The following is a 15,393-nucleotide window of genomic DNA, read 5'->3' as shown; positions in this document are numbered from 1 at the left end:
GGCCCTTCCCAATCTGCCCCATCCCCTTGATCTTAGTAATAATAATAGTTTACCTTACAGGATTGTTGTAAGCACTGTAACAGAATCATGCTTGTAAAAACTTTTAAACAATTTAGAATGCTAAAACTGAAGCCTTTTCTTTTTACTACAGAAATGCCCAAGTATATATTTGAAATATATGAGACTTTTCTAAAAGAATATCACTCTCCTTTGACATTATAGTTAGCACATTGCAACTGGGTAATGTAAGAATGAACAAGGGATCCAAACTCTGCCCCAAAGAACTTTGATTATATTTAGATAAGAGATAATTGATGGTTTTACTCCCATTGATTTCCATAGGTTTTCAAAATTAAAATGTCTTTTAAATGTTATACTGTGTATTAAATAATGAGTAAAAAGGGAGGTGGCTTGAATTGTATAGACTAGGCATGGGAAATTTATTTTTCATCCTGAGGCAGAAAGGTACGCATGTCTTTCCAAGAAGCAAGAAGATGAGATGTTCTGGCTCTCCATACCACAAAAGCATAACAAAATTCAACCCATAAATGCATCTATCATGCATGTGCAAACTATATTTAACTTCCAGTACAGAAGTGCTTTCTGTGTTGGGGTTTTTTGTTTGCTTGTTTTTGCTTTAGTGTGCCTATATGCAAAGGAAAATACTGTTTTTTTGCATTTTTAATGTGAGGAAGAATTCTGCCTGCCCAGATGCTATTGGCTTAGTCAGGGATGATTCCCCCATCTATTTACTTGGGAGTGGTAGGCTCACTTTAAATCTAGGATATATTTTTTTCAGATGAATACGATACATTGTTTTTCCACACAGCTCAAGCCCACAGCGGAACACAGCTGCGTAAAGGTTCAGGAAGGCAAAAAAAGAGGAGGGAGATCTCTGCACAGATACACTCCACAAATCTGCTCCTGTTTCTCGACTATTTTTGTTGCTTTCACCAGCTTAATTTTAATTTTAGACTGATAGAAAAAAATCGCTGCCGGTTTTCACCATTACTCAATCATTCGAAGTGGAAAACGCTTTGTTGATTTACACACAAGGAATCGCGGCGGCGAGTCAGTGGAATAATCTTCATTGCCCGCCCGGCCCTTGCTTTAAATAAATCGCTTTATTTAGTCTCTATGCCCAGAGTTAGATAATCAGTTGCTCTGTACGGATCCCCGGAGTGCTTTAAAATGATCTACGCAAAGAATCGACTAACAGTTCTGTAGATTTTAGAAGGGAAATTTTTATATACATCAGCGGGTCCGGGAATTAAAAGTGCAAGATAGCAGTTATCTTGTTTTTTTGTTGTTATTGTGCCAGGCTCGGGAGCAATTTACAGCAATTTTAGGGTTAAAAAAGATTCTAGGAAAAAGACACACCAAATCAACTCTTCCCCCACTCCTTTGGACTAGAATCAGGTGACTCAAACGATCATATGATCAGCGACTCACTAATTGGTTGCAAAACTTTTGCTAGATTTAAAAAAAAAATAACTTGGGTCACATACAAGAATGTGCTGATACCTCGATTTGCTTCACCAGCGGCAACAACAGCTCTCTGGATTTCTCAGAGCTAAATTAGACCAAGGAGCAGAAATGGATTGGCAGAAAACGCTGCACATCTGGCAGGAACGGATCTCTCAAGAACTGGACTCGGTGGTGGATTTTTGGCTACGGCACTCCCATGATAAGGAATATGGGTGAGCTTCGATCTGTAAAAGGCAGCTCTTCGGTATCGTGTGCAGTGCAAGCCAAGGCGATGTGGTTGGTTTATAATAAATGCAGGGCATGATCGTGTGAATTCGCAGACGAGTTGAGTAAATGGTAGTCCAGATGATCAGGCATGATGCGAATATAACCTACTATTAAATTATTTTAAAAAGCATATTTGAAAGGAATAGGAGCCGTATGCTTGCTACTGTTGCTATTTTTAAGCAAACTGTTAAAATGGAAGGGATGCAGAAAGACCTTTTTAAGATAAGGAGGGGATCCTGTTCCTATATAGCCCAGTCACTGTAGGTTTGTAGCTCTTAGTTCTTAGCAATTCCCGATGATTACTTGGGAATAATAGGCATTAACATCCAGCATACTCTGAATATCAGACTAAGAGTTATCAGACTGTTTTTGAATGATTATGATGTATTATTTTTGATTGTTTTTGGGGGAAGTTAGGAATTGATGATTGTAGGGGTATAATTAACTTGGGACGAAAATTTTTTAGCATATGTTTGTTTTATTTTTAACTATACCTTGTGCTCGTTCCGGGAAGTCGAGGGGGGGGAGGGGGGTTGTGAAGGGAGGGGGGAGGGGAGGGGGGGAAAGGGGAAAAAATGTTCTGTAAAACTTTTTGAATTAAAAAAACAAACATCCAGCATACTCTGGATTCATGATGTATCATATATAAGATCTGGCTGTGGTTAGATTCACACATCATGCTAAGCTTAATTTATATTTTCCCTGTGATTAGTGTTTTTTTTTAATGAACATCACTAAAGATGGTTTCTTTAGTGACATAACTTTAAAGTTCAAAGCCTTTATTGTCATTGTACATCATGTATACAACAATAATATGTGGCTCATCTCTTTCTCCTTTCAATAGTATGCAGAATTTACTAAGATAACTTATTTCTCTTGCTACTTGAAGAAGCCAGCTATAGGTGCCTTCGTTTGAAAAATTATTGCTAATTACCCTGTTAATGCCGTTTCTGGGAAATGCTGTTTAGTTCCTCCTTTCTTTCTCAGAGATATTTAAATTGCTGGCTAGGAATTCTGGGAGTTGTAGTACAATACTACAAGCTAAGTCAAGCTAAGGAAACCTTCAGTCTCTTTCTGGTTCTAAATGCTGCTGCCTCTTTTATTTTTCCAGAGGGTTCTTTACATGTCTGGACCAAACTGGAAAAGTTTATGATGATCAGAAATATGTATGGTTGCAAGGTCGACAGGTAATTTTCAGATTTTCTGTTCTTATCCCCATTGAAAGTTGGAAAAATAAACTGAAGTAACTGATCTGTCAGACAAGCTTTCTTAGTATAAGTCAAGAAAATGTGAGCCTTGGGAATTTGTTGAATCTTGGCTTCATAATTCATTTGGAAGGGATGGAATAAAAAAGATAAAAGATTCAAGTACATATGAAAAATAGATTAAGCCAAAAAGATGGAGCATTTGCTACTTCTTCTAATTGTGTTTGACTCTTACAACCAAAGCTATAGAAATATCACATTATTTCAACTGGGAGCAACCATAATTTTGAGTATAAAAGCTTATTGTAAATTACACATTTTGATTTGCATAAACTTAGGTTGATGACTGTCTTGGGCTTTTGGATGGCATGGGTAAACCTAAGATTTTGATTAAACAGATTCACACAAAGCAGGGTAAGATGTTTAGCAGATTGTGGGAATACTGATACTCGGGAAAATGTTTTTTAATGTAGTATTTCTGTCTTGAGCTTTCACATATTTCTTTAGAGCAGGAGAAAAGAACTAGTAGTCCTCCAGATATTGATAAACAACACTTTCCAACAACCCCTGCCAATAAGTAATTGTAATTAGCAATGTGTAGAGGGTCACATGTTCCCCATCTCTACTTTGGAAGTTAAATACAGGGCTGGTTAGTGAATAACTATGAACAAGCATATCCCAGCATCATTCTTAGCACTAAGCAGAGTGCAGGCATTAACCCTGGAAGGGAAAAATGTCATAGGGTAGATGAAAGAGTAGAGAGCAATCCTGTAAACTTTGTTTATATTGGGCTGCAGGCCCAGCTGTTTTCTTATTCATCCAAAGGATTGGCTCTTGGCAAGAAAAAGATTTACCACATTTGGTTAGATGGTGGGTCATACCCATACCAGAAAACTCAGTTGGATGTTTGCAATCTTTTTCCTCCAAGGTATGGATGTATAGTCGGTTGTATCGAAAAGTACCAAGATTCCAGCGTCCAGAACTACTACAGGCAGCAAAAGCAGGTAAATTTCCTTGCTGTGCTTGTGTTTATGTTATCAGCATAAGAGCCTAGGGCTCCTAGTGAACACACAGCCAACTTCCATTGACCCGCTAAATTTAGTATGTGTTAATTAAAATAAAGTGAAAAGGCAACATTTTCCAAAGCAAAGTGCCATCCTCAAGCTTAACTCTTATTGATAATAATGCTTATGGATTACCATAAAGTGTTTTTTAAAAATAAAAAATTTGGAGATTGCAGCTGAGTGTTTGTTTGGAAGTGTGTTCACAAACCAGGAAAAAAGGAGAACTTAGTTTAGGGGTGTCAAACCCGTGGCCTGTGGGCCAGATGCATCACATGATGGCCACACCCATACCTGGTTTAGCAAAGGGGAAAAAAATTTGTGATATGTTACCCCTGACTTAGATGGTTGACACCCTGTTCTCACCCTGTTGACACCCCTGACTCAGATGGTTCATCATATCCCAAAAGTTTTAAGGGGATATGATGACATGAGAAAATCCCTCATCTGCGTTTTGGTAAATAGGTATTCTGACGCTGACTATGACATTTATTTTGAGAAAGTGCCCACAACATGCTTTGAAAATTAAAGATGATGTCACTGACCTTAAACAAATTGAGAAGCCTTGATGTTCAGGGTAAGTTTTCAAAATTTATGAGGGGTTGAATGGCTAGGTAAGTTAGGAAGGAGGAGATAATCTTGAAAGATCTAATGCTTTGGAATAGCAATGGATCTGAGGGACAAATATATAAAATGCGGGATTTATGGATTGGAAACACTTTATCTGAAGAAGACTTTGAGCTATGGTCATCTCCAGTAATCTGAACATTATTCAGTAATGAAAGATAGCTGCTAGAAAGACAAATCCAATCTGCATTAAAAGAGTGTATCAATGATGCACTGAAGTTATTATTCCTTTCTTCTTGGCACTGGAGAAACCTGATCTGGAGTGCGGTACATAATTTTGGGTATCTGTATTTCCAGTTAGGTATTCACATGTTAAAAAAGATTCAGAGGAGAACGACAAAAATTATACATGGATTTGAGGATCGTGTCCTATAAGGACAAGCTAAAGGAATGTTCAGTCCATAGAAAAGACCCTAGGACCAGAAATATTGCATATAAGTTGAAACTAGATTTCATTTAAACTTAAAGGGAAAAAACCCTCCCTGACAGTAGGTTGTGGTTTCATCATCTTTGACGGTTTTAAAGAAGAGGTAGAACAGCCACCTCTTGAGGATGGTGTATTTGGTTTTCCTGCACATTTCCTGCAGAAGGTTGAAATAGATGATCCACGTGCTCTCTTTCAACTCTACATTTTGGGATTCTGTGAAATGTCATAAACTGGACAGTAATAACATTTGGTGTTTACATTCATTAAGTTATCCAAGGAACAACTCTGAAGGTAAACCTTTATAGTTGGAACTGTTTTGAGTAGACAAACTGTAGACTCAGTTTGGACTAGTGGTTAAGGCACCAGACTAAAAAGCAGGAGATCCTGAGCTCAAGTCCCATCTTAGCCATGAAAGCCAGCTGGGTGACTTTGGACCAGTCACTCTATCTCAGTCCAACCCACCTCCACAAGGCTGTTGTTGGGGGGAAATAGTAGGGAGGTGTTTGTGGCCTTGAGCTGTTTGCGAAAGTAATAAAGATGCTATAAAAATAACTAAACAAAGTAAACAAATTGCAGAGTTGTAATATAGTACAGGAGACTTTTGTTAAGCCTTTTCACTGTAAATCTATTTCTGGATTCCAGCTCACTCACGGCTTTCCTGCTATGCTAGCTTTTTGTGAAGAGTTTCATAAGAAATGCATTTATAAAAAGAATAAACAATGGGTTGAGCTCATTTTCTGGGCACAAGCTAAAAGAAATAGGAGTGAGATACCACTATCCAGTTCCATTTCTTTTCTCAAGGAGGGGAATTCCTGCTGAGACATGCACGAGTGGCTCCACCTTCCCAGAAATGTGCCTTTGTCCTGACCCGTGATGGCCGGCCTGTGAAAATCCAGCGTACCATTTTTAGCGAGTGTTTTTATGTTCTTGCGTTGGATGAACTTGGTCGAGCTACAGGGGAATCTCATTATCAGGTCAGACTGTGAGAGCTGAATATCAAAGTTCCTGTTACTTTCTTAAAACTATTTCCCATTTGGCACCCTCCAGCGCTCTTGGTCTATTTTTAGCGATCAGGTCTCTGGTTGGGGTTGGTGAAAATTGGCTCCATTATAATCCAATATATCTGGAGGGAGCCAGTTTGGGAAAGAGTGCTGGAAAACAACATGGGTCTTCAAACCTGTTTATTCTCCTTCCCTCTGATTAGCACCTTTTCCTGAAGCCAGGCACAACTTCTATTGCATATAGTTAAAGTGGTATAAATTGAGTAGGCCCACTTTACCTCATGATGCTGCAGTTAGAGATGGTCTTCCTGTCTCTATGGATACGGGGGTTCTACTGATAGAATCTGGGAAAGAATATCCACAATGATCTCTATGAGAAATGGCCTGTCAGAAGACTGAAATAATGTCTTGCAGGAATAATGCTTGGTTTTACAAGTAGTGGTTTGTAAGAAGAGCTACAGGATTTAATTTCTCCCATAGATGAATAGCTGGGCAGATGCCAATGTTATCCCACTCCATCCCAATATAAACAAAAAGCTCCTGAAGTGAATAAAATGTGGTAAGCCTGTGTATGCTGTTCTGAGCCCAGACAGACTCAAACCACATGTTGCTCAGCAACCTCTATGCTATGAGGTCCGATCCCATGCCTGTAGAATTAAGCTCTTGTTTACTCTGGGGATAGAAGGGAACTCAGGAATAGAAAATCTATACTTGAAAGAGAAAACTGTGGTTATAATGGTATTCCTATTGGCAGAGGGAGGCCCTTTCAATGATGGAGGCCATCGTGCACTGGGTGAGAGAGGATCCCTCTAAGTTGGGTCGTCCGCAGCTGGCCGGCGCTGTCCCACATGACTCTATGGCCGTCCCCATGATGCTCCTCAACTTGGTGGATCAGCTGTCAGAAGGAGATGTGGAAGTTGCAAATCACTTCAAGGAATTGGACAACTGGTCTGCTCAAAAAATACTGAGTCACCTTCAGGTAAAGAAATGGGTGTGGTCAGCTTCCCTCTCTATAAACGTGTTTGCCTCACCTCTGATACATTACCAGCAGGGGTGAAATGCTGCCAGTTCGGACTGGATTGGCTGATCCGGTAGCGATGGCGGGTGGTTCGGAGAACCGGTAACAAAAATCCCTGCCCCCCCATGCCCCCCCAATCACCCATTTGCCCACTTGCCGCTTCTTTTAAAAAACGCTTTTAAAAGATAAAAAGAAGGCTCTGATGATCACAGCTGAGCCGTGCTATCATCAGAGCCTTTTTTTTTTACTTTTAAAAGTAGTTTTTTACAACCTATTTGCCTGAATAGGTTGTAAAAAATTCTTTTAAAAGGTTAAAAAAAAGGCTCTGATAGTCACACCTGAGCTGCCTGATTGTCAGAGCCTTTTTTTTTTTACTTTTAAAAGAATTTTGTTACAACCTATTCGGGGAATAGGTTGTAAAAAAAATGCTTTTAAAAGTAAAAAAAAAAGATCACGCGCCACAGCTGATCACCCACCACCACCACCACAGTGTTCTACTTACCTCATGCCTCCTTCTGGGTGCGCACACCTCACATTTGGTATGTGGTGTGCACTGCGCATGTGCAGCCACAAACCAGTAGTAAACCGGTTCAGATTTCACCACTGATTACCAGCCATCTTATTTTCTTATAGAGGAATGGTGCTGCAGTTTTGGAGAATGTTTCTGAAGATGGCAAGGAATTGCCAGGGTGTTTGGGAAGACAGCAGAATCCTGGTAAAAAGTGAGGATGCTTTTGCATTCTCTAATTTGAAATATATAGAATGTATATATGATTTTATTAAACACACATTCTTATAGTAGTTTACTTTATTGTCATTGCACCTCGTACAATGAAATGAAATGCCATCTTCAGTGTACAGTATAACTATAAAAATAAAACACAAACACACATCCTTCACATTCTATACAATTGAATTGAAAACCCGATATTGCATTAATATTGCACTACTATATGCAGAAATATTGTATATAGTAGACAAGGATCAGACGATAGCAGTAGTGATAAATGTTACTAAGTGACACCAACATTAGGAAGGAGTATAAGAAGCTGGAGAAGTACCATGTTTGAAGGAAGAATCAGAGAAGATGTGGAAAATAAAAGCCACAGCTTTTTGGGCTGTAACTCCTAAGCTGGTGGATTGGCTCCAACAGATCCCAGGAATGACATCAGAGCTCTCTGTCCATAAAAAGGCAGTACTGTTAAAACTCTTGTCCTGACCTTTAACTTGAAACAGGCAAAACAGTACATCATAGGACAACACATTTTGAACCAAGGTACCTCAAATGGGCTAAATTACAAAATATATCCAAAATTCAGGATCAATGTCTCCCAAGGGAATGAAATTTGGAAAAGTTGTGGCTGCTTCAGTGCTACTGGCTGCTGCTGTCACGTGATCTTTGTTTTCAACTTTCCTTGAAGATTTCCTAGCCAGTCTCGCAATCCTTCCCACATCCAGCAGCTGCCACTTATCTCTCTGCTGGGGAAGGGAAAGAAGGAAGGAAAGGAAATTTCTGATCAGATTCCCCCAAGAAAACTCAATGGGGAAGCTGGCAGGAAGTTGGAAGTTGCTCCTACTCCGACTGCTTTTTTGCCTACTCTTGGTCTTTCTGTTTTTCTGTTTCGGTAAGAAAATATCTCTGAAACGAATGACCCAATGAGGCACAGTTTGTCTAGTGCTAATTTATGGATTGACTGTAATTAAGAGTCAGATGTTCTGAATGATTTGGTTTGTTCCTTCCTGTTCATTTTCATCTTCAGGTCATGCAATTGAAGCAGGCTGGTTCTTGCTCCGTTGTGCCATGCGCCAGCTTAACTCAGGCCTCCAGTCCCAAGCAGTGGACAAATTCATGAAACAGCCATTCCGTTCAGGCTGGGATCCTGAACATGGGGGACTGTTTGCCTTCCAAGATGTTGATGGTTTCTGCCCCACTCAGGTATGGACCATAAAGTCTTATTTTCACCACAAAGTTGAAAATCCCACCCCACCCTTAAACATTAGGGACTCTTTTTTTCTATTTTTTTTTCACCCTTTTCTGCAGCTAGAGTGGAGAATGAAACTTTGGTGGCCACACACAGAGGCCATGATTGCATTCCTGATGGGTTTTGCTGAAACTCAAGACCAAGAGCTTCTGGAGCTATTTCACCAGGTGGCCAATTACACCTTTGCTAAGGTACCTTTGAGGACTGAAAGCTGGGAATCATGGAATCTGTTTAGCCTCGGGAAATAGATGTGTTTCAGTTAGTTAGGAAAGAGGTGGGGAAATAGAGATAGAGGTAGAAAATGCTCTGCAATTTCACTTCATGAAAACACTTCATGAATCCTTGGAAAATTGCTATTAATGTTTCATAAGCAATGTTAGCCTTGATGGACTGAATATGGTTTTGTATGAGCATAGATTGTTTGCTTAGTTTCTGGAAGAACGTCAACACCCTAATATATTTGATAAAAATGAGATGAGATGCTATTTATTTTTTTAGCTTTATAGACAGCCTATTTTTCCTTCAAAGCTCTTTGGCAACACACAAAGCACTTTCTTCTCTCATTTTTCCCTACAACAGCTCCCTCTTTCAGGCTGACTGAGCTGAAAGAGAGTAGATGGCCCATTGTTACTCAGTGAGGTTCTATCACTAGTGAGGATTTGAACTCCTGTGCTAGACTAGCATTTTCACTATCACAGCTTCAGAATCAAAATAAAAATTGTGTGCTTTGGCTTTTTCTACAAATGTAGCTTGTCTTTCACCCCCATTATTTTTGCTACTAGAAGCCTTAAATTTGTTTTGTATAGACCTTGAAGTTATTAGGAATCCTCCAGATTGTGCTAGACAATTCCTATCATAATTTCTTCTATTATCTTTAGCCTTCAGATACAGACAATGCTGTTTCATGCTTTCTCACATCCTTCCTGCTCATAGCACAAAGAACGTGAAGGGTTAGAATTCATAAATTTTGGAAGGATTCCTAAATGGATACTGGGGACAACAACAGGATGCTGGTTCATTATCCTGTTGCTGTTTGTAACAGAACAAATCCTTTTGCAACACAGCACTATTATTACCTGATCACAAATAGAGTAGAATTTTTTATTGGCCAAGTATGATTGGACGCACAAGGAATTTGTCTCTGGTGCATACGTTCTCAGTGTACATACAGGCAACAAGTGATAAACCATGGTCATAATCAACATAAAATACATTCATCATAAATCATAAGATGCAACACTTAGATGTCTACTATCTACTGGATGTCCATGTTTGTTTTATTACTGTCCTCATTAGACTTGCACTGTTAAACAAAGACAACAAACATTTCTTTATATGCAAAATAATAAAAATTATAATATAGAGTGCAGGAGCTGGGAAACAATCATTTTTGAAAGTATAGTTCCTATTTGTGTGCCCTTGTAATATATCCAGAATTGACATCATATATGAAATAATTGTATATTATCTTCACAGTGTTTGTAGATAATATACTGGTAGTCCTTGACTTATGACTTCAATTGAGTCCAAAACTTCTTTTACCATGCAAGATGGTTGTTAAATGAATTGCCCCCCCCACCTTTTATAACTTTCCTTGCCACAGTTAAGTGAATCCTGCAGTTGTTAAGTTAGTAATATGGTTGTTGAGTGAATCTGGCTTCCCCATTGACTTTGCTTGTCAGAAGATCACAAAAGGCACATGACCCCGGAAACTGTAAGCATCATAAATAAATTGCCAAGCATCCAGATTTTGATTATGTGACCGTGGGGATGCGGCAATGTTTGTAAGTGTGAAAAATAGTCCCTTGTTTTCAGTGCAATTGTAACTTCATAGGCTCACTAAAAAAATGGTTTCAAATCAAGGACTACTTGTATTAGGTGTCCACTGAACTTTAGTTCCTCTTTACCCTAGTCCAGCATCCTGTTCTCCACTTCTGTCCTGCTCTTTGGTTGTTCCATGTTACGTAGCATAATTGTTATCATATTTGTTTATTCCTTAGTTCCGTGATCCGGGACTAGCGGGAGAATGGTTTGGGTATCTGAGCCAGGAAGGCAAGGTGGCTCTCACAATCAAAGGAGGGCCATTTAAAGGTAAAATACATACATACATACATACATACATACATACATACATACATACATAAAAACAATGGCCAGGGATGGGGTTTTAGTCTAAAGGTAGCTGTGTAAATGGGAAATCAGCAGAAATAAAATAACTTGTGAGTTCAACCAAAGAGCCATAAAAATAAAATGTGAGCTCCGCCATACAATGCAAAAAGTAATTAAGCAAGAGTACTTCTTATTTCCTGCAATATATGTAAGAAATAGTCCAAATGCATATAAATTGAGGGAGGAGGGGCTGAGACGTGCACTGATAATGTTACCTAGTAGAACAATGAAGTGTTTGTAAGCAAATAATTGCTTGGAGAACACCAAGAACTCCACAATTCATCTCTGAGGTACAGATATTATCTTCAGTCATAATTCATTTCCTTATCCCTTCCACTTCATGGAAATGTCCTGCTGTTGTAGATTGTCCATCAACAAGACACAATCTAAGTCTGACAGATCTCTTCCTGGGATTCCATTCATCCCTCCCTCCCTGGTATGTTGTTCCCCCTGGTGAATGTTACACCAAGGACAGTTAGTTAAATTAAGATCACTTGGTCTTGAATGGGAAGGTACCATTTTGCTTTCTACATTTCATCTTTAAACAGGACATTGGAGCAAAATAGTTCTGGAAAACATGCTCTTAGTAAAAACCCACTATTGCTGTTAATCATAAATATAGACAATATATTGTAGTGAAATGAGTAATTAAAGAATAGGACTGTTTAACCAAGGTGTAGGAAACCAATAGGAAAACTAGCAATCATTATCAGTAGAGATAGAGAAAATGCAAGCATTAGATGAATAACTAAGCAAACTCCAAAAACAGATCAATGTCCCTAGTGTTCCTTCTTAGTTTCCCTGCTATGTTTATTACCTTCCAAGGTTTTTTTCTCCAAGTCTGTTACTGTACCTTTATCTACTCTAGTGATTTGCAGAAAATATTATAGTAATGAGGAAAAAGAAAGTTCTAGCTGCTCCTCGGGAAGGAAAAAGAAGAGATCTGTAAGAATAGAGCAGTTGGCATCTGCCTCTCACACATGGATGCCTGGGGGAAACCTTTCCATACTTTTTTCTCTCTGTGGCCCCTGTTGAATTTTTGATTTTTGAAATCCACATTTAATAACTTTACGGTACCATAAATATTCATGCCATCCATAACAATTCTACAAATTATATAGTATTAATTAATTTAGGAGAGAGTAGACAACATTTTAAAATAAACAAGTTTATACACAACTTTAGGGCTTAGAAAGCATAGAGGATGCGATCAAAGGAAAAGCTGCTACCAAGGCAACGGTCAGAAAAGAGGGGTTTGGGCCTGGGCCAAAAAAGTAACTCAGACAAACCTCTCCCTAGCTCACTTGAAGATGAAGTGAAGGGACTAGGGAAGCACATTTAGACCTGCAGGTTTCTGTTACTATGGCTGTTACAATATGACGTATATATGGCATTATTTCTTGGTTTGGTCTGCCTTTTTTGTTCTGACAGGTTTATAGTTTTATTGATTTTATGGTTCCCATAAGTGGAAAGCATTTTATTGATTTTGGCAGTACTGTAGTGGTGAAAGGAGCTCTAGAGAACATACAAAAATCAAAGGGGGGGGGCAGGTATATGAGGTAAAACCCTTTAATGATAAATCCTTTCTTTTTTTCCCTTTGCAGGTTGTTTCCATGTCCCTCGTGCTCTCTATATGTGTGAAGAAATTCTGAAATCCTTGCTGGAAACAAAATCTGCCATTCAGAAATAAAATATTTTTTTGACTTTTGTAAAAGGCTGTATTTTCTGCATTTTCTGCCCTCGGGAGAGTCTAATTATAAAAATGATCTTTTCTGGTCATTTTGAAACTCACCCCTCAAAGCCTCATTTTAGAAGCCAAACATCAATGCAATGCTCTCTACATGGGGCTTCCCTTGAAGAGCACCCGAAGACTTCAATTAGTTCAGAATGCGGCCACGCGGGTGATAGAGGGAGCGACTCGTTGCTCCCATATAACACCTCTCCTGCGCAGGCTGCACTGGCTTCCGGTGGTCTTTCGGGTGCAATTCAAGGTGTTAGTTACCACCTTTAAAGCGCTCCATGGCATAGGACCGGGTTACTTACGGGACCGCCTGCTGCTACTGGCGATCTCCCATCGACCAATGCGCTCCCATAGGGAGGTTCTCCTTGGGGTGCCGTCGGCCAGTCAATGTCGGCTGGCGACACCCAGGGGGACGGCCTTCTCTGTGGGGGCACCAACCCTCTGGAACACGCTACTACCAGGTATCCGTCAACTCCCTGATCTTCGGACCTTTCAACGCGAGCTGAAAACATTTCTGTTTCATCGTGCAGGACTGGCCTAGTGGGGTTTTAATAAGGGGTTTTATTGGTTTTAAGTTCTTCAATCAACTCTAAATTTTCCTTTGTATTAATTGATTTTACTTTGACTGTAAACCGCCCTGAGTCCTTTGGGAGAAGGGTGGTATAGAAATCGAAACAATAATAATAATAATCTATTTTTACTTGTGATTTTTTGCTTTTAGATATTTTAGAAAAAGGAAGTCCCTATCATTTCTCACTTCATATTCAACTGGTTGGTTATTTTTTTATCTGTACTCTGACTAAATCTGGCAACACCAAATTTATAAGTCCCAGAATAAATCTGCAGAATGCTACTGAGCCACATTTATACACTGCTTAAAAGAGCAGATAAATGGTTAAATGTAACAATTATTTGCATTTTCTATTGGGATGGAAAAATATTTTTAGTCTCTGTTTTCTCTCTCTGATCATGATTTACTTGCTGGTCATTGTCAAATATGTGCCATTTTATTTAGATCTGTGCAATAAAGACACAAAATTTTCTCAAAAACAAATATCCCACTTTTATCTTAATGTGCTTAGGGTGGTATAAATACCTCAGCTTACAATTGGGACTAGAACTTCCATCACTAAGCATCATGGTTAAGTGAGTTATGCCTGATTTTATGTCTCTTTTTGCCATGGTCATTAATGACATCATGTCATTAAGCAAAGTCAGCTTCTCCCATTGACTTTTCTTTTTCGAAGCTTCCTGGGAAAGTTGCAAATGCAATCATGTGATTCTAGGATGCTGGTTTGATCATATGATACTACAGCATAAGTGTAGTATCATAAGTGTACAGAGTGGTTGTAAATCACATTTTTTCAGCACTGTCATAAGTCTGAGCAGTTGTTAAAGGAGTGGTTGTAAATTCAGGATTAGCTATACATAGTGCTTCTTCCTTACTACTAGGCTGATTTGGCTGAGAGGACTCGTCAGCTACGGTAGCTAAAGGAAGATCAGAATTCACCATCTTCCATTTTTAACATTTAAAAAAATAAAACAGCATTTTGATTGACTTGCTTCCAAATTTCCTTCTGAGGCAATTTAGAATGGTATTCTAAAACTGCACTCCCCAACCTTTGTGGCTTGGCCTATGTGAGCAGCAGGCTGGCATGCATGTGTGCATAACTCAACTGTGAGTTGAGTTGAGCTGTGCATGCGTGCTGACCTGCCGCTTGCGTGAGTTGAGCTGCACGTATGCATGCACCCTCACCCATGCATGCACGCCTCCAGACCAATGATAAAAATGGTGGTAGGTATATTCTTTTATTGGCATTAGGGATCTTAGCATTAGCGATCTTCTCGTTTGTCTCGCTTTGAATGTTTGCGTGTTTGTGTGTGTGAGTGAGTATATCCAACATTTTTTTCCTTCTGCCAATTGAGTCTGATTCTCGAAGACTGACTGACAGGTCCCTGCAGTTTTCTTGGCAAGGTTTTTCAGAAGTGGTTTGCCCTTGCTTTCTTATTAGAGCTGAGAAAGAATGACTGGCCCAAGATCACCCAGCTGGGTTTGTGCCCGAGACAGGACTAGACCTTTACGTTCTCTTGGTTTTAGTTTGATGCAGACATGATTCCATAGAATTCCTTGACTCAATAGAAGATATAGAAATATTAATAAACTTCTGGGCTACCTAATAGCCTGGATTTCATTTTTTTTAACACCTCATTTTGAGGAATAATTGGTAAGGGTGGAAAACAAGAGGTAAGAGCTGTTTTTCTGTGCTTGCAGTGCCATATTTTTTATTGTCTCCACTTTTTAGGCAGATTCATTGGGAAGAAAGACACAGCATGCATATGGTTCCAGCTTTAAATTTTATTTTGCATCATATTAAGGTTGTTTAACTCTATACATAAAAAGGTTGAC

At 39.1% G+C, this 15,393-nt stretch overlaps 1 protein-coding gene across 1 annotated transcript; it reads left to right on the top strand.

The window, feature by feature from the left end:
• The first annotated feature begins 1,451 nt into the window (after nucleotides 1-1,451).
• On the top strand, nucleotides 1,452-14,387 carry RENBP (renin binding protein). Its single transcript, XM_058172402.1, has 10 exons — nucleotides 1,452-1,700; nucleotides 2,867-2,942; nucleotides 3,889-3,964; nucleotides 5,877-6,049; nucleotides 6,831-7,055; nucleotides 7,728-7,809; nucleotides 8,855-9,030; nucleotides 9,136-9,267; nucleotides 11,077-11,167; nucleotides 12,850-14,387. Exons 1-10 carry the CDS (start codon nucleotides 1,597-1,599, stop codon nucleotides 12,933-12,935), a joined length of 1,221 nt encoding a protein of 406 aa, XP_058028385.1. The 5' UTR covers nucleotides 1,452-1,596; the 3' UTR covers nucleotides 12,936-14,387.
• Nucleotides 14,388-15,393: the final 1,006 nt, after the last annotated feature.

This window comes from Ahaetulla prasina, chromosome 2 (genome assembly GCF_028640845.1).
Source record: "Ahaetulla prasina isolate Xishuangbanna chromosome 2, ASM2864084v1, whole genome shotgun sequence".
NCBI lineage: Eukaryota > Metazoa > Chordata > Lepidosauria > Squamata > Colubridae > Ahaetulla > Ahaetulla prasina.
This window is presented reverse-complemented; position numbering and strand designations above follow the sequence as displayed.

Excerpts from the sequence above, each read along its gene's own strand:
- RENBP (XM_058172402.1), top strand. The coding sequence starts at position 1,597 with ATGGATTGGCAGAAAACGCTGCACATCTGGCAGGAACGGATCTCTCAA. Across the intron at positions 1,701-2,866 it reads TCCCATGATAAGGAATATGG|AGGGTTCTTTACATGTCTGG; the intron begins GTGAGCTTCGAT and ends TTATTTTTCCAG. Across the intron at positions 9,268-11,076 it reads CCAATTACACCTTTGCTAAG|TTCCGTGATCCGGGACTAGC; the intron begins GTACCTTTGAGG and ends TTTATTCCTTAG.